We start from the raw sequence: 26,979 nt of genomic DNA, 5'->3' as shown, positions 1-26,979 counted from the left end.
ATAACACTGTGAAAGTACTAAATGCCACTTATTTACTATTTCCATTTTATTTTTTGATGAACTACATTTGACATTCCTTTGACCTTGACTCCTGTGTTCTGACATGACCTTAGTGGTTTTCTGAGCACTACCTTGTGCTATTCCAGGGTCATTTTCCCAGAAATCCTCATTCGTTTGGTAGGAATAGTATTTACCAACTGCTTTCTGTATTCTAAAGGTCTCCACTGCAACTAATCATCATCATTATTTCTAGGTCTTTTCGAAGAACACAACTAAGAGATACAACATTTTTCTTGTTTAAAGTTAAGGGGCCAGCGCAGTGGTGTAGCGGGTAAAGCCTCTGCCTGTGGCGCCAGCAATCCATACAGGCGCCGGTTTGATTCCCAGCTGCTCCTCTTCCGATCCAGCTCTCTGCTACGGCCTGGGAAAAGCAGTAGAAGATGACCAAAGTCCTTGGGCCACTGCACCCGCGTGGGAGATCTGAAAGAGGCTCCTAGTTCCTGGCTCTGGATTAGTCCAGCTCCAGTCATTGCAGCCATTTGAGGAGTGAATCAGCAGATGGAAGACCTCTCTCTGCCCCTGGCTCTCTGTAACTCTGCCCTTCAAATAAATAAATAAATCTTTAAAAACGGTAATACTAATAATTCAAATTCAAATTAAATTTTATAATATTTTCACTTTTAAATTTTTATATTTCTAATACTGAAAATCATACTCCCTAATGCTATGATTATTTGATCAGTTTATTTTGCACATATATAATAGCTTCAAATTAACACTACCAATATTATTACTAACTATAAAACTACTGAGGGGTTAACGCCCTGGCCTGAAGCACTGGCAACCCATATGGGCTCTGGTTCAAGTCCCGTCTGCTCAACTTCTGATCCAGCTCTCTGCTACGGCCTGGAAAAGCAGTAGCAGATGGTCCCGGTCCTTGGACCCCTGCACCTGCGTGGGAAACCTGGACGAAGCTCCTGGCTCCTGGCTTCGGATCAGTGCAGCTCTGGCCGTTGCCAATTGGGGAGTGAACGGGTGAATGGAAGACCTCTCTCTCTCTCTCTCTCTCTCTCTCTCTCTGCCTCTTCTCCCTCTGTGTAACTCTTTCAAATAAATAAATAAAAATCTTTTTAAAAAATGAAATTTAAAGAAACTACTGAATGCAGTTTAAAGTTTCTTTTCAATTTAAAGATTTATTTTTTACAGAAAAAGGAGGAAAGACAGAGAGAAAGAGAAAGTTCCATTCACTAGTTCACTACCCAAATGGCCCCAACAGCAAGGCTGGGCTAGGCCGAAACCATGAACTTGGAGCTTCTTCCAGGTCATCCACGTAAGTGCAGGGACCCAAATTCTTGGGCCATCCTCTGTCACTTTTCCCAGGCACATTAACAAGAACAAGATAGATAGTGGAGCATCTGGAACTCAAATGGCGCTCATAAAGGGATGCCAGAGTCGCAGGAGATGGCTTTACCTGCTAAGCTGCAACATTGCCCTGGCCTCAATGGTTAATTTTTTTTTTAATATTTATTTTCGTCTACTTGAAAGGCAGAGCAAGAGGAAGAGCAAAGGAGAGGGAGAGGAAGAAATTTATGTATTTGAAAGGCAGAGTTAGAAAGAGAGGGAGGGAGACACAGAGACAATTCTTCCATCTACTGGTTCACTCCCCAGATGGCCACAACGCCCAAGGCTGAACCAGGCAGAAGCTAGGAGCCAAGAACTTCATTGGGTGGCAGGCACCCAAACACCTGAGCCATATTCCATTGCTTTTCCCAGAGCATTAACATGGAGCTGGATCTTAACTGGAGCAGCCCAGACACGAATGAGTGCCCATAAGGGATGCCAGCATCACAGGAGGTGGCTTTACCTATTACACCATAATGCTGGCCACAGAAATACCTTTTAATGCCCTTTTCCTCTATGTAAAATACTTTCAACAGTGTTAGGTTTACTGAACTGTGTGTTAGTTTTTTGTTTTTTTGTGATTTCACTATTAAAGCAGAAAGATCAGATTGGGGGAGGGGGGGCAGTTACAGAGAAAGGGGCAGACAGAAAGGTCTTCCATCTGCTGGTTCATTCCCAGAATGTCCCCAGTGGTCAGAGCTGGGCTGATACAAAGGCAGGTGTCAATAGCTTCTTTCAGGTCTACCACATAGGTTCAGAGAATGAAGCACTTGGGCCATCTTCCACTACTTTCACAGGACATTAGCAGAGAGCTAGATCATAAGTGGAGCAGAAGGGTCTCAAACTAGTGGGACACCTGTGTTGCAGGCGGAGGCTTAACCTACTATACCACAGTGCCAGCCCCAACTAATACAGATTTATTTGATAAAATTCAGCTCCTACTATGACTTAAAACTTAAAGTGAATTTACGAGTGGATCCCTTCATCTGGGTAATGTCCAGTAGTGAAACGTAACTACCAAAACCATAGCCAACATAGTTTCGGAAAGAACAATGCAGTGATATTGGTTTGGCAAAAGCCACAGTTCAAATATTAATAATATTTAACAATATTAAATATTAGTATCAAATATTAACAAGAATGTAGAGCAGGGAGAATCTTTGTATGGTCCTCATAGAGTACAAGTAGTATTACTTTAGGTAGAAAATGTTAACATCCTATGGCCCACCAGTTCTAGTTTGTAGCAGTTATTTACTTCTCATATACCCTTTCCACATTTTCCAGCTCTGTAGTCAGACAGGGCCATGTTACTGTTGTGGCCAGTTGGCTGTAAACGGCATTACTTGTGTTGTTACTGGGTTGAAGCTTGGAAGAGGGTATGAGTTCTTCATGCTGTCATCTCTTGCTATGGAAACAGCCCATATCCTTAACTCACCTTTTGGAAGGACGCTGCTCTGGAGAGCAACTGGACTCACAGTGGACCTCAAGCCAGAAGCAGCCTTTTATCTGGCAAGCTACTATTCGGATTCTTTCCTTTTCCTCTGGTCCTCCCTCCCTTCCTCTCTTACTCCTTCTTCTGTTCCTTCTTCACTCCCTTTCTTTTGCACAGGACATCCCAGCTTCTTCTAATACATATTCCCTTGTATGTATTCTGTTAGGGAAACTCTTTCATGTATGACCAAGTGATAGATATGAGAATGTTAATAGGAAGTCATTTAATGGGATTTCTAGACTGTAGAGTGAAGGCTACAGAACAGGATGGAGAGTCACTGTCTCTGAAATCAAAGAAACCATTTAGTGACTGTCATAATGATTCAAGGTAGATAAATAATTTCTTCTTTTCTGATTAATTGGCTGGGAATCTATCACCTGTATTGTGGAAGTATTTTTGCTTTTCTGTTTCTGTAAGAGTTGGAAATTTGGTTTATTATTTTATGACCTGTAGTGTTTTTGTTTCTTTGCTTTACCTTTATAGTGATCTGTATGAGCTACTGTGCCTTAAAACACAAAGAAAGTGAGCAAAGAAATATAGTACTGTACCAGTAGTATTCAGTATAAGTGTTTCCATTATGTATTCTCTATAATTTACCTCGAAGTGCTTGCATTGAAATATCTTGTGTTCAAGGGATATTCAAATTAAATTTGATATATATTAGGGCACTAATTCTCCACTCTATCTATACATTAAAACCACCAGGAAAGATTTTTAAAAATCTAATGCCTGGGCTCTCCTGCAGACCAATAATATCAGGTTTTAAGGTTCAGCTGAAGTTGGGAATCACTGGAAAAGAAAATAAACTGGAGTAAAGATAGTGAGATAGTGCCTTTGACCAAAGAGTCCAGTGGTGGAACATACCCTAGAAAAATAAACAGATTATATCTCTAGCCACTTTTGAGTTACTCAGTAACATGCATATTTTAGATTAATTCCAGATTTAGATTATGCTTCCATTATAGAAAATGACAATTGCCTTTGGTTCTTTTTTTTTTTTTTTTTTTTTTAATTTGACTGGTAGAGTTATAGACAGTGAGAGACAGATGGAGAGAAAGGTGTTTCACTCCCCTAATGGCCGATACGGCCGGCACTGCACCGATCTGAAGCCAGGAGCCAGGTGCTTCCTCCCGGTCTCCCATGCAGGTGCAGGGACCCAAGCACTTGGGCCATCCTCCACTGCACTCCCGGACCACAACAGAGAGCTGGACTGGAAGAGGAGCAACCGGGACTAGTACCCAGTGCCCCAACCAGGGCTAGAACCCAGGGTGCCAGTGCTGCAGGTGGAGGATTAGCCAAGTGAGCCACGGCACTGGCTGGTTCATTTTCTTTTTAACAATTCATTTATTTACTTGAAAATCAAAAGATAGAGAGAGAGAGAGAAAGATCCTCCATCCGCTGGTTCAGATGGCCACAGTGGCCACGTATGGGCCAGGCCAAAATCAGAAAGCAAGATCTTCACCTGGATCTCCCACATGGCTGGAAGTTGGGCCATATTTTGCTGCTTTTCAAGGATATTAGCAAGGTGCTGAATTGGAAATGGAGTATCCAGGACTTCAACCAGCTCCCATGTAAGATGCTAGCTTCATAGGTGGAGGCTTTACCCGCTATACCAGATGCTGGACTCACATTCTTTTTTTTAAACTAAGCAACAGTTTTTGCTGCAGGCAATCTTTTAGTTGATTAGCCCCTTTGATGTTGTCTTTGTTCATAATTTATTTTTCTTTTAAAGCCAACTTCATTGAAATAGGACACATTTAGTAAAATGTGCCATTTAAAGTACATATGTATTAATCATACTTTGTAATTTTATGTATTTTCTGATGCTTTGACATGTAAGCATTGTTGAAATCCTGTGAGGAGTGGGCGTTTCATACCCAAACAAGCAGTTAAGAGGACTACCCTCTATGTCTCTCCTTACACTGTGGGCCAGTATTCTCCTGCTCTAACCATCTCAAGGCCAGAAACCAAGATATCAAGAACAGACTTCATACATGGAGACCATTCAAAGTATTCAGACTAGCCAATTCTAAACCTTGATTACCTTGCTCACCTCTGCCTTGACCGTTCTTCCCATGAAAACCACATTAAAACTCCTCGCCACATTTTCTTCTTGCTCCCTTGCCTCCTAACATACCCTGATACTTCCCCACGTGGTCGTATCAGTGCTTGGATTCAAGTGCCAGTTCTGTTTCCAGTTCAAGCTTCCTGCTAATGCACATCCTGGGTAGGCAGCAGTCGAGGGCTCAAGTACTTGAGTACCTCCCACACGAGACCTAGACTGAGTTCCTAGACCCTGGCTTCTTGCCCGGTCCAGCCCTGGCTGTTACAGGTGTTTAAGGAGTGAACCAGTAGATGAGAGATCTACCTTTGTGCCTTTCAAATAAATTTTCAAAAGATATAGAAATTTGTTTTCACCCTAAAAAGCTCCCTTGTACCTCTCTGTGGTTAGTAGCCAGCTCCACTTCTCCCTGGCCCTAGGCAATTTCTGAAATGCTTATTGTCACCATAGAATGATTTTGTTGATTCTGAAATTTTACATAAATGAAACCTGCAATATTCATATATACTCTTTGTGTATGCTTTCTTTTCTCTTAGCAGAATGAAGTTTCTGCAATTCATCCATACTCGAGCTTATCTGAGTTCTTTGCTTTTGATTAAAGATCTGTTTTCCATTATTTTGACACACTAACATTTGTTTCTACATATATCAGTTTGGATGGCCATTATGTATAAAACTGCTATGACCAGTTTTCATTTTTGTTTTCTTGATGCTTACCTAAATTACTATTTTCTCCAATCCTTGGTGTACGTCTCATTTTTCCATCTGTCTTTTGAATGCCAGATGTCTTAATTTTTGATGTTGTTTGTTTTTAAAAAATTGGTGTTTTTAGTGTTGTAATAAATTTTTTCACTACCCTACTATTATGACATTTTTCTATTTTCCTTTAGAAACTGTATTAGTTTTGAACTCTTATGTTTAATTTTCATATGTGGAGGGGATATGGTTGACTTCATTTTTATTGCATGTGACTATTCAGTTTATTTAGTCCTGACCTGATAAAAAGAGGTTATTTTGGGGGCCGGCGCTGTGGTGCAGCAGGTTAAAGCCCTGGCCTGAAGCGCCTGCATCCCATATGGGTGCCAGTTCAAGACCTGGTTGCTCTACTTCCAATCCAGCTCTCTGCTATGGCCTAGGAAAGCAGTAGAAGATGGCCCAAGGACTTGGGCCCCTGCACCCATGTGGGAGACCCAGAAGAAGCTCCTGGCTCCAGATCAGCACAGCTCCGGCCATTGCGGCCACTTGGGAAGTGAACCGGCAGATAGAAGACCTCTCTCTTTTTCTTGTCTCTCTCCTCTCTCTCTCTCTCTCCCTCCCTGCCTCTCCTCTCTCTGTGTAACTCTTTTAAATAAGTAAATAAATCTTTAAAAAAAAAAAAAAGATGTTATTTTTTGATGTTGTATAATTAGAACCCTTTTTTGTTTAAAGATTTATTTTCATTTATTTTGAAAGACAGAGTCACAGAGAGAGGTCTTCCAACCACTGGATCACTCCCCAACAGCTAGGGCTTGGCCAATCTGAACCCAGGAGCCAGCAGTTTCTTCTTACAGGGGACCAAGCACTTGGGCCATCCTCTGTTGCTTCCCCAGGTGCATTAGCAGGGATCTGGATTGGAAACATAGCAGCCAGAACACTAACCAGCACCCATGTGGGATGCCAGCACTGCAGGCCAGGACGTTAACCCACTTAACCAGCCCCTAGAATCCTTTTTTTTCTTTTAAAGATTTGTTAATTTATTTTATTTGAAAGGCAGAGCTACAGAGAGGCAGAGGCAGAGACAGAGAGAGGTCTTCCATACAATGGTTTACTCCCCAGATGGCGCAACAGCCAGAGCAGTGCTGATTGGAAGCCAGGAGCCAGGAGCTTCTTCCAGGTCTCCACACAGGTACAGGGGACCAAGGATTTGGGCCACCTTGTACTGCTTTCCCAGGCCATAGCAGAGAGCTGGATCAGAAGAGGAGCAGCCTGGACTAGAACCACCAGCCATATGGGATCCTGGCACTGCAGGCGATGGCTTTACCTGCTATGCCACAGTGCTTGCTCCAAGAATCCTTTTTTTCAAAAAAAAAAAAAAAAAAAAAAAGATTCCTATTTATTTATTTGAAAGGCAGTGGGGGAGGGGGAGAGAAATTGAGTTTAATTGATCTCCCAACCACCAGTTCACTTCCCACATGTTTTTTGGGGGCCGGCACCATGGCATAGAAGGTTAAGCCTCTGCCTGCAACGCAAGCATCCCATAGGGCGCCAGTTTGAGTCCCGGCTGCTCCACTTTTGATCCAGGTCCCTGCTAATGCGCCTGGGAAAGCAGTGGAAGATGGCCCAAGTGCTTGGGCCTCTGCACTCAGGCTGGAGACCCAGAAAAAGCTCCTGGCTTCCACTCAGATTACATCCGGCCATTGGGGCCATTTAGGGAATGAACCAGCGAATGGCATAACTCTTTCTCTCTGTCTCTCAAATAAATAAATCTTTAAAAAAATAAAAAAGTATAAATATGGAAAACACAACTTATTCAGGTTTAGTATAATTGGTAAGTGGCAGAGCTAGGATTTCAAATTACCAGATCCTAAGAGAGAAATTTTTCAGAGATATATTTACTAATGTAATATGAAGCTTAACTGATTAGAGGCAGAAAAACATTTAATTTTTAAAAATGTTCTAATTTACATACCACAAAACTCACTTTTAATAGTGAGCATCCTATGGTTTTTTTATTAAATAACATACTTAATGGTACAGATATTATTCACCTCAGCGAATTTATACTACACATCAGGTTAACTAATACATAGTTCAAGAAACATTACCTGTATCCCAGAAGTTCCCCTCATGATCTACACTACTGTCTTCTAACATTAAAAATTAATTTTTCCTGATTTTGAGATTTATACAGATGGAATCATATCTCTGCTTTTCTGTGCCTGATTTCTTTATTTTTCTGACCAACTTTTTTTTTTAAAGATTTATTTATTTCATTTGAAATGCACAGTTAGAGAGATGCAGAGGCAGACAGAGGTCTTCCATATCCTGGTCACTCCCCAAATTGCCGCGATGGCTGGATCTCGGCCAACGTGAAGCCAGGAGCTTCTTCCAGGTCTCCCACGTGGGTGCAGAGGCCCAAGGACTTGAACCATCTTCTACTGCCTTCCCAGGCCATAGCAGAGGGCTGGATCAGAGGTGGAGCAGCTGGGACTTGAACCAGCGCCCATACGGGATGTCAGCGTCGCAGGTGGTGGTGCTGCCACACCACAGCACTGGCAATCCAATATTATGGGGCTTTCAGTTTTTTTTTTTTTTTTAAAGATTTATTTATTTATTTGAAAGACAGAGTTACAGAGAGAAAGAGGCTGACAGATTTATCTTCCATGCACTAGTTCACACCCAAGATGGCCCCAAAAGCCAGAGCTGCGCCAATCCGAGGCAAGTAGCCAGGAGCTTCTTCCGAGTCTCCCACCCTAGTGCAGGGGCCCAAGGACTTGGGCCATCTTCTACTGCTATCCCAGGCCATAGCAGAGAGCTGGATCAGGAATGGAGCAGCCAGGACTCGAACCAGTGGCCATACGGGATGCCAGCACTGAAGGCAGCAGCTTTACCCGCTGCACCACAGTGCCAGCCCTGTCCAACATTATGTTTTAATTTATCCAGATAGTCTGTGTAGTTCATTCATTCTCACTGCTTTATGACAAGAATTTCAAATGGTATTACTGACATTTTAGATTGAGTTATCTTTTTCTTTGGGGGGGGCGGGGGGGCTCTTCCTATGTGTTGTAAGATGTTTACCAGCATCCCTGTCATGTACTCACTGGGTGCCTGTAAAACCTCCCAGTTCTGAGAAGCTAAAACATCTCCAGAGATTGCCAGATGTCCTTGGGGGAGGAGAAGGAGGAAGGGATAAAATTAATCCTGATTGAATTATATAGTACAGTATTCCATTGTGTGACCTTGCCACAATTTATTTATTTGTCTACTACTGATGTTATGTTTGAGTCATTTCCAGTTTGGGGCTGTAATGAATAATGTTGCTATAAACATTTTTGTACATGTCTTTTGGGGAAGATATACACATTTTTGTTGGAATATGTCCCTAGAATTGGATCTCTAAGATATGTATATGTTCTACTTTATTAGATTCTGCCACCTTATTTTCCAAAGTGGTTATACCAGTTTTCACCCTACCAGCCCTATATGAGAATTTCGTTTGCTTCACATCTTTATAAGGCTTGAATCTGAATTACGAGTTTTTCAAACTGAACCTTATTCTCTTTGTTATCAGCTGCTGAATGATTAAAGGCATAAATTTTGTTCCCTGCTTTAATGTTATACAATCCTTTTGTCATATTACTCAACTCTGCCACTTGGAAACAGTTGGTTACCCATCTGGGACTGCTCTTTCCTTTTCTTTTTGACAAGGTCTCCCTCCCCACCAACTGCAGCAGCTAATGGACTGCAAAGACAAGGTCACGTTTTGATTTCTTGATGAGTTTTGTATCTTGACATAGTTGTCAAAGCGAAACCCAAGTAACTCTTATTTCAATGGCTTACTGATACAATTTAAGTTTCGTCATACAAATAAAACTTGTCAATCAATTGAGAATCTCAAGGTTGGCATTTGGAACAATGGTGAAAATAATGCTTAGGACACCATATCAGAGGGCCTGTGTTCAAGTTCTTGCTCAGCTTTCAATTCCAATTTTCTGCTAACACATACACTGGAAGCAAAGGTGATGTTTCAAGTAGTCCCAGCCACTAACATACAAGACCTGGATTGAGCTCCAGGCTCGTGGCTTTGGCCTGACGCAGCCCCAGCTGTTGTGGGCATCTGAGGAATGAACCAGTGGATAGAAGATCTTATCTGTCTCTGTATCTCTTTCAAATAAAATGCAAAAATATTTAATAAATAATTCAAGTGACAAGTCTCTCTTTTTTTTATGTTACAGCTGTATTTTAACCAAGAGATGGAGCTCAATTTCAAGTGAATGTTTAACTAAATCAATGTTCTGCAAATTCTTTAAAGGTTAACACATTAAAGATGGACACACATGCATCATTACCACTACATCATCATAATCATTGTCACCATTATTACAAACCACCAAACTGCTTATTATAATGATATGTATGCACTATTTATCTATTTATATATAAAATTACTAAGGTGTAGAATTCATCTAACATTAACCATTTGGGGCAGGCCTTGTGGTGTAGCAGGTGACTCCCGCACCCCGTATCAGAATGCCTGGTTGTGTCCCAATACCTCCATTTTTGATCTAGCTTCCTGCTAATGCATCCGGGTAGGCAGCAGATGATGGCTGAAGTGCTTGGGCCCGTACTACCCACTTAGGAGACACAAATGGAATTAGAGGCTCCTGGCTTTGGTTCAGCCCAATAGTGGCTGTTATGGAGATTTGGGGAGTGAAACAGCAGATGGAAGATATCTGTTCCTCTCCTCCCTCTCCCTCCCCTTCCCCCTTCCCTTTTTCTTCCTCTTCTCCCCCTCACTCTGCCTTTCAAGTAGACCAGAATAAATATTTTTTAAAATTAACATTTGGGGCCGGTGTTGTGGCACAGCAGATAAAGCCACCACCTGAGATACCAACATCCAATTATGAGCACCAGTTGAATCTCAGCTGCTCCAACTTTTGATCCAGCTCCCAGCTAATGTACCTGGGAAAAGGGGCAGAGGCTGGCCCAAGTCTTTGCATTCCTGTACCCACATGGGAAACCTGGAAGAAGCTCCGGGCTCATGGTTTTAGCCTGGCACAGCCTGGCTGTTGAGGCCATTTGGGGAGTGAACAAGTATATGTAAGACTGACCTCTCTGGCTGGCGCCGCGGCTCACTAGGCTAATCCTCTGCCTGCGGCACTAGCACCCCGGGTTCTAGTCTGGTTGGGGCGCCAGTTCTGTCCCAGTTGCTCCTCTTCCAGTCCAGCTCTCTGCTGTGGCCTAGGAAGGCAGTGGAGGATGGCCCAAGTGCTTGATCCCTGCACCTTGCATGGGCTTGCCAGGAGGAAGCACCTGGCTCCTGGCTTCAGATCAGTGTGCCGGCCGTGGCAGCCATTTGGGGGGTGAACCAATGGAAGGAAGACCTTTCTCTCTAACTCTGCCTGTCAAAAAAAAAAAAAAAAAAAAGACTGACCTCCCTCTCTTGCTCTGTCCCTCTCTCTCCTTTCTCTATAATTTGGCCTTTCAAATAAGTAAATTTTAAAAATCTTAAAAAAAGGTGGCTTAAGCTACATTCAACAGTTTTATAGCTAGTAATATTGATAGTGCTAATTTGAAGTTATTATATTGTGTAAAATAAACTGATCAAATAATTATACTTTTAGGAAATGTGATTTTCAGCATAAAATAGAAATAGAAAAATTTAAAAGTAAAAATACAAAATTTAATTTGAATTTGAAATATTAGTATTAACTTACTTTTTAAACAAGAAAAATGCTGTATCTCTTAGTTGTGTCCTTTGAAAAGACTTAGAAATAATGATGATCAGTTGCAATGAAGACCTTTATAATACAGAAAGCAGTTGGTAAATACCATTCCTATCAAAAGGAGATTTCTAAGAAAATGACCTTGGAATAGCACAAGGTAGTGCTCCAAAAACCACTAAGATCATGTCAAAAGAACACAGGCGTCAAGCTGGCCAAAGATGGTTCATCAAAAAATATAAACAGAAGGCCGACGCCGTGGCTCAACAGGCTAATCCTCCGCCTTGCGGCGCCGGCACACGGGGTTCTAGTCCCGGTTGGGGCGCCGGATTCTGTCCCGGTTGCCCCTCTTCCAGGCCAGCTCTCTGCTGTGGCCAGGGAGTGCAGTGGAGGATGACCCAAGTCCTTGGGCCCTGCACCCCACGGGAGACCAGGATAAGCACCTGGCTCCTGCCATCGGATCAGCGTGGTGCGCCGGCCGCAGCGCGCTGGCCGCGGCGGCCATTGGAGGGTGAGCCAACGGCAAAGGAAGACCTTTCTCTCTGTCTCTCTCACTGTCCACTCTGCCTGTCAAAAAAAAAAAATTTTTTTAATTAAAAAATAAAAAATATATAAGCAGAAAAGAATTAATCAAATTTAGGAATATTTAGATTAAAAACTAATTTTAAAAACCTCATTGGTCATCTTTGGAGGTTACTACAACACCAAGTCATTACTTGGAAAGTGAAAAATAAAACATTATATGATGTTTCCCGCACAAACTAATTTGAAAAGAAATAATAAATCATTTTACAACTACCAGTGAAATAATACAGTGGTTATAATAGTGTCCCCATACCATCAACTAACTAGAAACTTCTCAGAAATATCAAAAGCATTTCAAAAAATTCATGGAAAATGTACATTATGCATTACTGTTCAAATTTTTTTGCACCATTTTTTCGCAAACAAAAGTGAAGTCCCCTCATATTGATTGTGCTAAGCATTTTGACGCGTATAGGGGCCAGTTTTGTGGCTCAGCAGATAAAAGTTGCTGCCTGCAGTGCCGGCATTCCCTCAGGGCACTGGTTTGAGTCCTGGATGCTCCACTTCTGATCCAGCTCGCTGCTAACGCACCTGGAAAAGCAGTGGAGGACAGCCCCAGCGTGCGGGCCCCTGCACCCAAGTAGGAGACCCAGATGAAGCTCCTGGCTTCAGCCTGGCCCAGCCCCAGCCATTGTGGCCATTTGGGGAGTGAACTAATGGATGTAAGATCGGTCTTCTCTCTCCCTCTAACTCTGCCTTTCAAATAAATAAATGCTAAAAAAAAAAAAAAAAAAAAAAAAAGAAAGAAAGAAAGGTATAAATGGAGAACATATTTTGAAAATTCAAAAGAAGTACAACACTAAACAAGTTAGAAGTTGGGCCCTCATGGAACTTAAAATCTAGTGAAGGCTACAGACTTGTAAAAATGTTAAGTACAACACAGGGAATAACTGCCACAATGGAAAAATATGAAGAGAATCTGAGTTGTATTGGAGCTTTAAAGAAAAATATGTTGTAGCCATAGTGTTTCAAGTAATGTGCAAACACATGAACCAGACTATTCCCAAGAAATATCAAATAGTCCAAATGGCAGCCCACATCTAAAGGAAAACCCAGAGAAAACTGGAAAGAAAAATAACATTTGAGAGCCTATCACGCTGTTTAATCCTCAAAATCACTCTAAGAAGGCAGATGCAAGTGACAGTGAGACCACTGTTCCAACACTTTTTCCCTCCGTCTGGCATTCGGTGTGATCAACCTCATCCCTAGCTCCAGAAGTATTAACACAATCAGAGCAACTCCATTCCTGTTGCCACTGTAATTGAAATTGGTAGCCAGCGCCTTAGCATTCAGAGCCAATCAATGAAAGAGCGTAATAAAGGGGTAATACAGACGTTAGGGTTTTTGCTAGAAATCCTCCAGTACAGAATCTGTCTACTGGATGAAGTAAAACGAGAAACCTAGAAGCACTGCTTCCAGAATTTTGCAATGATGAAACACAATGAAGCCTGAGGACCGAAGAAATAAATCAGCTTGTAAACTGAGCAATCTGCTTTCAGAACCAAGAGGCAAAGACACAAACACACAGATCCTCACCGTCAGTTACTACATGACAACGCTTCCCAGGCTACTTACAGTCCGCGAGGTAAGAATCCGAGCTCAGGTCCATCACATCAATTACAATTCTATGTACAGATTGCAAACATGCCAAGTGGAGAAGTCCGGAATTTACTTTTTTTTTTTTAAGTATAAAGTGTTGAAAGTAGTTTGGAGAAAGGCAAGAACAATAACAAGACAAATTAAAAGGTTGTTACAACAGGTTGAGAATTCTAGCTACAGACAAAAAAAGTTCATATACTAGAAAAATACATATACAACAAAAAATATAAAAATGTCTCTGATCAAAACACGAAACATGTCCTATAGACTTTAAAACAATCTCCATAAATTATTTTCAATTACTTTCTTTTAAAAGCAACCATTTTTATATGTAATACATACAAAAAAATTCTTTCTTCCACCAGAAAGTGGACTGACAAAACAAAAAGCAATATCTTCAAGGAAGCTCCTTCTTTCCTACATTCTCTAAATGATGAAAACAAAGTACTGTTTCAATTCTGTAAATGACTGAACAAATATCCTTCAAATTCATCTCCAGCTCAAAAAGCTCTGCTAAGACAAGCACACAGAAATCTAAGAGTCCTCAGGATGAAGAATGATAGGAAGGAGGTGGTCCCAGGCTATTTTTCCCAGAGATAACCACGTGAGACAAAACTGAAACACTCCTAAGACTTTGTCAAGTCTCTCCCATTCTAGAGTTCTAGGTAGGATTTATCACCACTTGGGCCTTGTATATTGGTTACTTCAGGAACCACGGCCCCTAAAGACCTAACTACAGGGGCCAAGGGTGTGGCGTAGTGGGCAAGCCCACTGCCCGCAGTGTCGGCATCCCATATAGGACCCAGTTAAGGTCCCAGCTCCTCCACTTCCAATCCAGTTCCTTGCTGGTGTGCCTGGGAAGGCAGCAGTGGATGGCCCATGTGCTTGAGACTCTGCCCCCACATGGGAGACCTAGAGGAATCCTGACTCCAGTCTTCTGACCAGGCCAGCTCTGGTTGCTACATCCATTTGGGAAGTGAATCAGTGGATGGAGAGAGGATGTATCTCTCCTGCTCTCTCTCTCTGCAACTCTGTCTTTCAAATAAATAAATAAATCTTATATATAAAAAAAAAAGACCAAGTTACAATTACTAATGGCTAACTGGGCCCATGGGCCCATGCCTGCCTTTTCCTTTTTTTTTTTTTTTTTTAAAGATTTGCTTATTTGAAAGGCAGAGTGAGAGAGAGGGAGAGATGGAGAGATCTTCCACCTGCTAGTTCACTCACCATATGCTTGTAACAACTGGAACTGGGTCAGACTAATGCCAGTAGCCAGAACTCCACCTTGGGCCATCATCTGTGGTTCTCCCAGGCCCATGAGCAGGAAGCTGGGATTGGAAGCAGAGTAGCCAAGACTTCAACTCCAATGTGGTGTCACAAGTGATGGCTTTAACCCACTGCACCATAATAACTGTCTCCCAAGTCCAATTTTTTTTTTAACTTTTATTTAATGAATATAAATTTCCAGTGTACAGCTTATGGATTACAATTTAACAATTTAAGCTGACAAGAACGAAACCAAAACAGGATTCTAGAAAGGAAAACATGATATACTCAAACTGGAACTAAATTTTAGTCTACTAAAACCTTAGGTTATGGGGCAGGCATTCAGCTTAGTGGTGAAGGGGTCTGAATCCAACAGTGTGGGGGTCAACCTTGGCTCCAGCTCCTGACTCAACGCAGGAATGCTGGATTCCTGACACCCATGCTTGAGGCCTGGACTGCATTTCCTGGCTCCCACCTTCATTGTGGTCATCTGGGAAGTGACCCAGTGAATGAAAGCACTTTCTCACTCTCTCATGCATGTTCTCTCTTAAAAAAAAAAAAAAAAAAAAAAAAACTTAAAAAAATTTTTACTAAAACTTGAGTTACATAAAAAGATGCTATCATCATCATCTTAGGAAATGCGAATTAAAGCCATGAGACACCACTACACCTTTCAAATGGCTATACTCACAAGATGAAAAAATGTTACAACAGCAAATGTCAGCCTTTTTTCTTAAACACCACAATAAAAATTCATTTAATCAATAAAGAAACAGACAAAGAGTATCAAGCAATGGAAAGACTGTAGAACAACTGTAACCCTGATATACTACTGGGAATACAAAATAGTAAAACTATTTTTAGAAAAGTTTGGCAATTTTTTTAAAAAGTTAAAACACAATACTTAGCATACAACCCAAAATATTACTCCAAGATAACTACCAAGAGAAATGAAAATACTTATCTGCTTAAAGACTTATATAAAACTATTCGCAGCAGGCCAGCACTGCAGCTCACTTGGCTAATCCTCCACCTGCAGCGCCAGCACCCCGGGTTCTAGTCCCAGTTGGGGCGCCGGATTCTGTCCCAGTTGCTCCTCTTCCAGTCCAGCTCTCTGCTGTGGCCTGGGAAGGCAGTGGAGGATGGCCCAAGTGCTTGGGCCCTGCACCTGCATGGGAGACCAGGAGGAAGCACCTGGCTCCTGGCTTCAGATTGGTGCAGCGCACCAGCCATAGCGGCCATTTGTGGGGGTGAACCAACAGAAGGAAGACCTTTCTCTCTGTCTCTCTCTCACTGTCTAACTCTGCCTGTCAAAAAAAAAAAAAAAACAAAAAACTACAAACAAAAATAAAACAAAAAAAAAAAAAAAACTATTCACAGCAGCACAGTTCATAAAACCCCAAATCTGGAAACAACACAAATTTCTTCCAACTAGCGAATGAGTAAATAACTGTGGTGTATACAACACACACCATTCAGCAATGAAAGGAAGGATTAATGGAACTACTGACAGATGCAACAACGCGGATAAGTCAAAGTCATCATTCTGTGTGAAAATGAGCCAAATACAAGGCTATACAGTGGGAGCAGCAGAGTGGTAAAGCCATTGCCTGCAGTGCCGGCATCCCATATGGATTCTGGTTTGAGCCCCAGCTGCTCCACTTCCAACCCAGCACTCTGCTATAGCCTGGGAAAGCAGCAGAAGATGACCCAAGTGCTTGGGCCCCTGCACCCATGTGGGAGACCCAGAAGAAGCTCCTGGCTCCTGACTTTGGATCGGCTCAGTTCTAGCTGTTGTGCCCATTTGAGGAGTGAACCAGCAGATGAAGACCTTTCTTACTCACTCTCTGCCTCTGCCTCTCTGTAACTCTGCCTTTCAAATAAAATAAATAAATCTTTAAAAAAAATCTCTATACAGTATGATTTTGTTTATATAAAACTCCAGAAAGGTTAAAAGTATGATGACAGAAAGCAGAGCAGTGACGACCCTAGGTGACGAGAAGATACAGACCGACTGCAAAGCGCACAAATGAAATTTTAGGGGGATGGACACGTTCCTAAGCTTCACTGGGATGGTGCACACACAACTGAGTCTATAAAAAAAAAAAAACACAACAGACATTTAAAATGTAATTTTATTTTGTATAAATTATAATTCAATAAGGTGGTTTTAAAAAAAATTTGGTTAAGCCGGCGCCGCGGCTCACTAGGCTAATCCTCCGCCTTGCGGCGCCGGCACACCAGGTTCTAGTCCCAGTGGGACACCGATCCTGTCCCGGTTGCCCCTCTTCCAGGCCAGCTCTCTGCTGTGGCCAGGGAGTGCAGTGGAGGATGGCCCAAGTGCTTGGGCCCTGCACCCCATGAGAGACCAAGAGAAGCACCTGGCTCCTGCCATCAGATCAGCGCGGTGCGCCGGCCGCAGCACGCCTACCGCGGCGGCCATTGGAGGTGAACCAACGGCAAAAGGAAGACCTTTCTCTCTGTCTCTCTCTCACTGTCCACTCTGCCTGTCAAAAAATAACAAAAAAAAAAAAAAAATCTGGTTAATGAGATCTGCAAGTTACTAGCTATGTGATGTTAACCAGAGTTTCCATTTTCTCACATGTACACTTGCACACATTTTATTTTCTAAGAAATTGCTTGGGGTGAGTATCTGGTGCACTGGTTAAATCGCTCCTTAGGATGCCAACATCCCACGTCAAAGTGCCTGAGCTGGAATCCCTGCTCTGCTTCTGATTCCAGCTTCCAGTGTATGCAGACCCTGGGAGGTAGCAAGTGATGGCTCAAGTATTTGGGTCTCTGACACTCATGTGGGAGAACCAGGCTTTCATCTGGTCCAGCCTTGGCTGTTGGGGCCGTTTAGGGAGTGAATCAATTGATGGAAAACCTGTGTGTGTGTGTGTGTCTGTCAACCTGCTTTACAAATAAATAAAGCAAATGCCTCCCTCAAGCACTGCCCATTACTGGGCTTATACACAATTCTTACTTCCACTGGAAAAAATGATAACAGTTATCTATATTGCCACTTGCCCTATCTCACAAGGTTGTTGTGAAACATCAAACAAGATAACCGATGAGAAAGTTCTTTGGCAACTTTATAGTAGTATTACACAACCATACAGCAGACTTTACATTTTTAAAGAGTAGACAGGAAGATGTGTTCTCACGAGTGACTTGACAGCACTGTAAACTTGGGCGCCCAAAGTCAGCCTTTGCTCAGAAATAGAAAGGTGCCGTCTATTCAAATGTCACCTTTGAAATATCTTTCAAAGAACCTGCTTCCTACTATCTCCTGAGTTACTACATGTCTCAGTGTAGTATTGACGTAGACTGCACTTTCATTTTTCAAAGGAAAAATACTAAAGTAATGTCTAGAAAAAGTCAGATGAGCATGGTAAGACATCTCCCTCACAGTGGAAAAGACCAATACCTAGAAAACTGCATTTTTTTCCTCTACAAGGTAACTTCTTTCCATTTCCTATCTCAATTCCACATGTATTTACAGAGCGTTTTCTGATGGGACCCGCATTAGCAAGAAAGGCTGAATGATTTTAGTATCAAAACTTCTAAAACTCGTGTGCCACAATCCTCCTCACTTCGGCCTGCTGGAAGATTCGAGATTCTCATTTTTTCCTACAGCTATTGTACAGCCAGGCCCTCTGCTATGTACTAAGTCTGAGGGATATTCGACATGCAGCCAGGTTACATTTGCAAGTTTCCAGGCTACAACAGATAGGAAAGCTGTGTGGAAGACACAACATCTCTTCACATGAAGTTTCACGAGTAATTGTTACCCTGAATCCAGGTTTACATCAAATCTTAGAATTCTGAAAAGTTATTCAACCAGCAACAAGTACTGCAACCAAAAATTAACGAAGCTTGTAATGCCACAAAACATTCTGCCAGTTTTCAGCTTGTGGCCTCCTGTGCAGTAACAGCTCTAAGGGGGAAGATTCTAGGGCCCATCCTAACGCCAGCCCTCACGGGATTCGGTCCCGCATCAGCTGGGTCGGCAGTCAGGCTAACCTCTCGGGTTTCCCATTTCTCCTGCGATAACATGAAAGCCGCAAGGTCCGGTATCCGCATGCCTCCAATTTCAGTTTCCAAGAAGCCTCAAAGAACGGCCCCTTGCCTACTCGCTCCTGCAGCCCTCTGCACACCCAGGAGCTTGGCCAAACGTGCTGCCCTCTCCCCGACGCCAACAGAGCTGGAATGGAGCGCCCAGAGGGCGACTGGTCACGGGGAGGAGGGGAGAACTTCTGGGCCGGGAGGACCGCGGCTCAGGTCCAAAGCAGCCCGCGCCCTGCCCGCTGCCAGGAGGCGTGAGGACCCCGTGCCTCAGGCCGCGGGGCCACGTCCGGAGGGGCAGAGCCACGCGTGGCCGCGGACGGGACGTAAACAAACCAACCCGAGGAGGGGGAAGGGGCAACGGCGGGGCGGCGGTGGGGGGAGCAGACTTCGCTCCAAGCCTCCAGCCCGAGTCCGCACCGGCCCCACCCCACCGCGAACCGGGTCCCGGTCCCGGCCGCGCGGGCCTCCACGCCCACGGCCCCGACATCTCTGGAACCCAGAGCCCAAAAGGCCATCGGTTTCGAGCCCCCCTTCCCACAGCACCCTACCTGAACGCGCAGTCCGAGTCCCGGGCGTCTCGGCCCGGCGCGCCCAGCCCGCTCCTCTTGCTGAAGAGCTTCTGGAACAACGTAGGGGCCATGCTGGCCACGGCCAGGCCGGGGTCGCTCCGCTGGGCGCTCGCTAGGCCCTCGCTCCTAGAGCCGCCTCGCCACCCCCATGGGCGCCTCAGTCATATGACAGAAATTAGTCACTTCAAACGGCCACGGCGCGCGGGGCGGGGCGCGAGGCAAGCCCCGCGCTCATTGGCTGGCGGGGCGCCGCATCACGTGGCGGCATGCGGAGCAGGGGGCAGGCGGGGGTGCGGGGCGGCGCTGGCTCCCATAGGCTGGCCTCTGGTCCTGTCACGTGGCAGCTGGGGGCGGGGCGTGCGCGGGGAAGATGGCCGGGCTGGAAGGGACGTGATCGGGTCCCTGTGCTTGCATGGGAGGCTGTCCGCGGCTCTCTGAGGCTGTGGCAGGTGGCGCGGTGACGACACCAGGGGCTGTGGGCTGCGGAAGCCTTCCGCGCCTCACTTCCCCGATAGAGATGTTTGGGGTACCACTGGCAGCGGGCTCGGCTTGAGCGGCTTCTCCCCTCCGGCTCGCGCCCGGCCGAGCCGGCTGCTCCGGCAGCAGAGCAGGCACGGTGATGCCCTTGGGGCCGCGACCCCCCGGCCCGAGACGGGAAGGCGCGGAGGCCGGCTCACGGGGTCCACCTGCCTAGACGTCCGCCTGAGACGCCGAGGCAGGGCACCCGGAGCTTCCGCCCGCGCCTCCAACCCTGACACCTGGCATTAGAGCTGGCGACTGCGGCCGGGAGTTCAGCCCAGCTTCCTTGGTAACCAATAAAATCTGAAGTGAAACTGAGAAAGACTGGAAGCCTAGAAAGGGGACACACATCCACAAATACCTGACCCTTTATGCTCAGTGTTTACAGTGTTAAGCCTATCAATGCATAGGGGTGGGGAAGGAAGAAACCGGAATTTTAACCAAAGGATGGGGGGTGCTTTCTAAAAAAAAATACTCAGAATTTTTTTAAAGACTTATTTATTTATTTAGAAAGAGTTACACAGAGAGAGAAAGAGAGGAGAGAGGTCTTCCATCCGCTGGTTCACTCCCCAATTGGCGACAAAGGCCAGAGCTGCACTGATCCGAAGCCAGGAGCCAGGAGCTTCTTCAGGTCTCCCATGCGGGTGTAGGGACCCAAGGACCTGGGCCATCTTCTTCTGCTTTCCCCGGCCATAGCAGAGAGCTGGATCGGAGGTGGAGCAGCCGCACAGGGCCCATAGAGGAATGCCAGCACTGCAGGGGGCGGCTTTACCCACTACGCCACAGCACCAACCCCAACTCCTAAATTAACAGTCATACAAACCCATGAATCAAAATATATCAGGGTTTGGATCAAACCAGCATTGTAAATTCTCAGCATCCCCATGCATTCACCCACTCCACTCCGGGATGAGGAATTTTGTACAGTAGGCTGCAATTCTCAGAAACGTGGACGTCAGGAAAAGACTGCTATACGGTCAGAAGACTAGATTTAAAAAAATAAAATGCTTATTTGAAAATTTCCTTTAATTAAGCATCAAAAGGTTTTCAGAGTGGCTACCAACTCCAACTAATGCAATTTGCAGCTAGAATTTAAACTCAAATAAATGATACTAACAGAAAAAAAGAAAAGCAGGCAGAATTTAGAATTTGGCAATGGTCATCATGTTAAGTTCTGATATTTTTATAAGAACTATTTATAGATGATTAAGAAATACATGTATTCATTCCAAACATTTAAGTTCTAGGCACTGGGGATCCAAAGCAGTCAAGAAACATAACAGTCTAGGTGAGGAAAGAGTAAAAATTTCAGAAAGTTATGAAAAGGCAATGAAATGACAGTGTGAGAAAGGTCTTTTTGAGGAGGTAACATGAGGTACTTGGGTAAAAATTCATTCGGAGGGGCCTGTGCTGTGGTGTAGCAGGTACAGTCTCCACCTACAGTGCTGGCATCCCATATGGGTGCCAATTCAAGTCCTGGCCCGATCCAGCTCTGCTATGGCCTGGGAAAGCAGTGAATAATGTCCCAAGTCCTTGGGCTCCTGCACAGTGTGGGAAACCTGGAGGAAGCTCCTGGCTCCTGGCTTCAGATTGACAGAGCTCTGGCCTTTTGCAGCCATATGGGAGTGAACCAGTGGATTGAAGACCTTTCTCTCTCTCTCTCTCTCTCTCTCTCTCTATCTCCCCCTCCTCCTCTCACTCTCTCCCTCCCCTTCATTCTGTCCCTTCCCCTTTCCCTCCCCCTCCTCTCCCTCTCCCTCTCTGTAATGCTGCCTTTTAAATAAATAAATAAATCTTTAAAAAATTCAGTTGGAGTTCCTCTGTGTACACTGTGTAAGCTCCAGAAGTTACTGGCTACTTGAGGCTCAAAGTAGCAGGACATGTCACCTATTGTTTCAAGTAATTCTCTGGATTCTGGCCCCAAAGCCTAAAGATTTCTAATAGAGTAAATGAGCTATTTATGAATGTGAATATTTTCCTCACAAAATATTTGGATTTGAAATGAAGGTGTGATAAACAGAAAGTAAATGCAGTTTTTTTAAAAGAGAAAAAATATACATCCTACCAGTTAAGACCTCATTTGGAGAGGTCTTATTTTTATGCGAGCAATTTACATTAAATGAATGAGTAGAAACAGCTCAAGCTTGTCTCTATGGGACCAAGGACACTATGGACTAACGCTGGTCTATGGCTGGCACACAATAGTTCTAGGGCCCTCAGAAGAAAGTTTCCAAATAAAATAACCTTGGGTGCTTTCATCTTGGGCAAAAATTACTTCATGGGTAATTATAGATATTAATAGTAAGGGAAAGAACGTTACTGCTTGCATACAATATTTTATTTTAGTATTCACTAAGCATGTAATAGCTTCATTTATGTAAACTCATTTATATTTGAAAAGTACAGAGAAAACTAAATTTACTAGTTACCATTTCTCTATATAGCAACATAATATTAAAATCATAGACTCAGCACTGAATTGATATGTTTGTAATGACACAACTGTGCTTAATTTTAAGTATTTCCAATGGGCAGACATCTGGCCTATGGTTAAGACCCCAGTTGAGACACCCATATCCCATATCAGGGTGTCTAGATTCCAGTCCTGACTCCGCTCCTAATTCTAGCTTCCTGCTAATGAGCACCCTTGGTGGCAACAGCTGATGGATCACATAGCTGGGTCTCTGTCACCCAGGGGGAGACCTGGATTGAGTTCTGGCTCCTGAGTCCATTATGGGCATTTGGGGGAGTGAACCAGTAGATGGGAGCTCTCTATTTCTCCTTATCCTTCTTGAATAAATAAAAATTTCATATTTTCAAGGGCAAAATCAGTATGTTTTTCTTCATTTGGCACCTCTTTACAAAGAAGGTGAGGTGTCTTACAAACAGCTTCTTTGAGTTTAGGAAGTCAAAAATGAAGGCATGTGAGAAAGAAAATTATCTACTCACTAATGCTATATGAATGTGTAACTTTGGGGTGACAGAGATTATATATAAGGCCCAGGTTGTTACTCAGAAGTAGAAGATGGAATCTCCTACAAACCCCAGCAGTGTATGGGGCTCTGAACACCTGCTTCCAAGATTATGCTCCAGGTAACATAAAAGACATAGGCACTAGTTACTAGAGCTGTTTTCCAGTCAGTAGACATAGGAAAAGGTAACAATAAAACTGGCATCTTGCCCCCTTAAATCATCATGTTAGTAATAAGGCCTTAACTGCACTAAACTATCCTGAAAAAAATTCATTGATAACATCTCAGAACAAGGCATTCAAACTCCAGATAATCAAGTAAAACTGCCTGAATAACAACACTTAGATGGACTCAGGGTCTCTCAGTTTTAAACTCTTAAACTGACTATTTATGGCTGCCTAATAAGGAAATGGGAGTAGTTTGGAGCACCAAAATATAGAAACATTTTTTTATTTAAAAAATGTTTCGAGGCTGTAGCTCACTAGGCGAATCCTCTGCCTGCGGCACTGGCACCCGGGTTCTAGTCCTGGTTGGGGCACCAGATTCTGTCTCGGTTGCTCCTCTTCCAGTCCAGCTCTCTGCTGTGGCCTGGGAAGGCAGTGGAAGATGGTCCAAGTGCTTGGGCGCCTGCACCCGCATGAGACCAGGAGAAGCACCTGGCCCCTGGCTTCAGATCGGCACTGAGCACCAGCCGTAGCGGCCATTTGGGGGGTGAACCAACGGAAGGAAGACCTTTTTCTCTGTCTCTCTCTAACTCTGCCTGTCAAAAAAATAAAAATAAAAATAAAATTAAAAAATGTTTTGAGTCCCTGCAAGTTCTCACAGTCTGTTCTAGGCACTGGAGATATGATCTTGAACAACTGTCTGTATTTTCGGGAAATTAGTTTGAATAAGAAGAGACTAAATAAACAAAATATAAGTTGTGATAGGAGCTAAGAAAGAATTAGTTGATTGTAAGGATGTGAAGGTGGCCAAATTTAGGCCACAGAAGGCATTTCCAAAGATAAGGTATTTAAACCGAAGTCTAAGGAATGGAAAGGAACCAGCCATGGAAAGAAGTTAGTGAAGAACCTTCTGCAAGAGAGAAGAAAAAGTACAAAGTCTTGCGGCAGGAAAAGGTTAGGTCAGTTCAAAGAAGAGAAAAGAAGCTAGAGGAACTGGAGAGTATTCTGGGACAGGAAGATGGTTTGAGAAACAGAAAGAAACAAGGGGCTGGACAATGTCAATTAGATTAAGTGTGATGGGAGTTACTGAGGTGCTTAAAACAGGAAAGGGCATGATTCAATTTACAATTATGTCTGGGCTGTTTTATGAAGAAAGGAATATAGAAAAGTAATAATGGAAGGTAAGAAACCAAGTAAGTAGTTACTAGTATTTCAGAGGAGAGTTCACAGCAGCTAACTGGAGTTAATTTTGGAGATACAACCAACAGAACCTCTAAGTCAGGGAAAGAAAAAAAAATCAAGGATGACTCCTAGGTTTTTTTGCATTGAGCAGCAAAGTAGAAGTCATTTGCTGATTAAAAGACTAGGGGAGGGGCTGGCATTGTGGCATTGGCTCCAGTTCTAGTACCAGCTACTCCATTTCTGATCCAGATCCACGCTAATGCACCTGGGAAAGCAGCAGAAGATGGCCTAAGTACTTAGGCCCCTGCAACCCACGTGGGAGACCCAAATGGAGTTCCAGGCTCCTGACTTCACTTGGCCCAGCTGTGACTGCTGTGGCCATTCAGGGAGTGAAGCAATGGATGCAATATCTCTGTCTTTCGCTGTTTCTGTAACTCTGCCTTTGAAACAAACAAACAAACAAATAAGACTAAGGAAAGCATAGGTTTGAAGGAGAAAGTCAAACTCATTAAATTTTTTTTTTTTTTTTGACAGGCAGAGTGGATAGTGAGAGAGAGAGACAGATAGAAAGGTCTTCCTTTTTGCCATTGGTTCACCCTCCAATGGCCGCTGCGGCCGGCGGATCGCGCTGATCCGAAGCCAGGAGCCAGGTGCTTCTCCTGGTCTCCCATGCGGGTGCAGGGCCCAAGCACTTGGGCCATCCTCCACTGCCTTCCCGGGCCATAGCAGAGAGCTGGTCTGGAAGAGGGGCAACCGGGATAGAATCCGGCGCCCCGACCGGGACTAGAACCCGGTGTGCCGGCGCCGCAAGGTGGAGGATTAGCCTGTTGAGCCACGGCGCCGGCCAAAACTCATTAAAATTTTATTTTACTTTTTTTATTTTTGACAGGCAGAGTGGACAGTGAGAGAGAGAGACAGAGAGAAAGGTCTTCCTTTGCCGTTGGTTCACCCTCCAGTGGCCGCTGCGGCCGGGGCATCTTGCTGATCCGAAGCCAGGAGCCAGGTGCTTCTCCTGGTCTTCCATGCGGGTGCAGGGCCCAAGCACTTGGGCCATCCTCCACTGCACTCCCTGGCCACAGCAGAGAGCTGGCCTGGAAGAGGGGCAACCGGGACAGAATCCGGAGCCCCGACCGGGACTAGAACCCGGTGTGCCGGCGCCGCAAGGCAGAGGATTAGCCTGTTGAGCCACGGCGCCGGCCAAAACTCATTAAATATTTTTTTAAATTTTTTATTTAGTAAAAATAAATTTCCAATGTACAGTTTATGGATTACAATGGCTTCCCCCCACCACAATTTCCCTCCCCCTCACACCCCTCCCATCCCCCGCTCCCTCTCCATTCCATTCACATCAAGATCCTTTTTCAATTATCTTTATATACAGAAGATTGATTTAGTATATATTAAGTAAAGATTTCATCAGTTTGGACCCACACAGAAACACAAAGTGTAGAATACTGTTTCAGCACTAGTTATAGCATTACTTCACATTGGACTCTAAGGACAGATCCTACATGAGAAGTACACAGTGACTCCTGTTGTTGACTTAACTATTTGACACTCTCCCATTCCATTCACATCAAGATCCATTTTCAATTATCTTTATATACAGAAGATTGATTTAGTATATATTAAGTAAAGATTTCATCAGTTTGGACCCACACAGAAACACAAAGTGTAGAACACTGTTTCAGTTCTAGTTATAGCATTACTTCACATTGGACCCTAATTTAAGGACATATCCCACATGAGAAGTAAGTACACAGTGACTCCTGTTGTTGACTTAACAATTTGACACTCTTGTTTGTGGCGTCAGTAATCTCCCTAGGCTCTAGTCATGAGTTTCCAAGGCTAAAACTCATTAAATTTTAATATATTGGGGCTGGCATTGTGGCTTAGGAGGTAAAGCCAGCGCCTGCAATGCTGGCATCCCATATGGACACTGGTTCAAGTCCAGGCTGCTCCACTCCTGATCCAGCTCTCTGTTAATGGCCTGAAAAAGCAGTGGAAGATGGCCCAAGTATTTGGGCCCCTACCAACCATGTTGGAAACTCAGAATAAGCTCCTTGCCCTAGGCTTCTGGCTCCTGGCTTCAGCCTGGCCCAGACCTGGCTGTCCCAGCCATCTGGGGAGTTACCCAGCAGATAAAAGATTCTCATATTTTCTCTCTCTCTCTCTCTTTCTCTCTTTCTCTCTGATAAATACCTAAATTTTTTTGAATACATTATGTTTGAATTACCCATCAGATGCCCATGTGGAGATTTCTCTAATGAAAGAAATTTGGGATGCATCCAACTCATAGAATTTAAAACAACAGAATGGATAACTTTACTTGGAGACAGAGTAGCTATACAGAAGAGGGTCAAGAACTAAACCCAAAGCTCTGAAAGAAAAGGACTCAACACAGAAGAATAAGATGGAAGAGCAGTAAGACAAGAAAATGTTCCCAAAAGGAGTAGTGGGGATTGACTGTTGCTGAAAATTTGAGTGCTTATTAGATTTGTTAACTTGGAAATCTTGGCAAGAGCAATTTCAATGGAATAATATGAACAAAAACCTAACTAGAGTGGGTTCAAGAAAGAGCAGAAACAAAGTGGTAACTCAAGTGTAGACAGCTTCTCTGTTTTGCTGAGCTGAGAAGGGAGAAAGGAAAATAATTTCTTTAAGATAGGAGATAC

The 26,979-nt window shown here is 43.8% G+C and overlaps 2 protein-coding genes across 3 annotated transcripts in view; both read right to left on the bottom strand.

Moving 5' to 3' along the window:
- The window catches only part of FNIP1 (folliculin interacting protein 1), a 121,402-nt gene extending 101,788 nt beyond the window's left edge, over nt 1–19,614 (bottom strand). For both annotated transcript variants that reach the window (XM_062189218.1, XM_062189216.1), the window contains exon 1: nt 19,447–19,614. In XM_062189218.1, coding sequence (XP_062045202.1) covers nt 19,447–19,538 — 92 coding nt within the window. In that variant the 5' untranslated portion in view covers nt 19,539–19,614. The remainder of the gene's footprint in view (nt 1–19,446) is intronic.
- Nucleotides 19,615–19,800: 186 nt separating this feature from the next.
- Nucleotides 19,801–26,979, bottom strand: part of MEIKIN (meiotic kinetochore factor) — a 95,733-nt gene continuing 88,554 nt past the window's right edge. The window contains exon 13 of the mRNA XM_062189956.1: nt 19,801–20,153. Within this exon, the coding sequence (XP_062045940.1) occupies nt 19,801–20,153 (353 nt within the window). The remainder of the gene's footprint in view (nt 20,154–26,979) is intronic.

The sequence above is a fragment of the Lepus europaeus genome, chromosome 4 (genome assembly GCF_033115175.1).
Source record: "Lepus europaeus isolate LE1 chromosome 4, mLepTim1.pri, whole genome shotgun sequence".
Classification (NCBI taxonomy): domain Eukaryota; kingdom Metazoa; phylum Chordata; class Mammalia; order Lagomorpha; family Leporidae; genus Lepus; species Lepus europaeus.
Note: the sequence above shows the minus strand (reverse complement) of the source record. Positions and strands in the feature narration are given on the sequence as shown.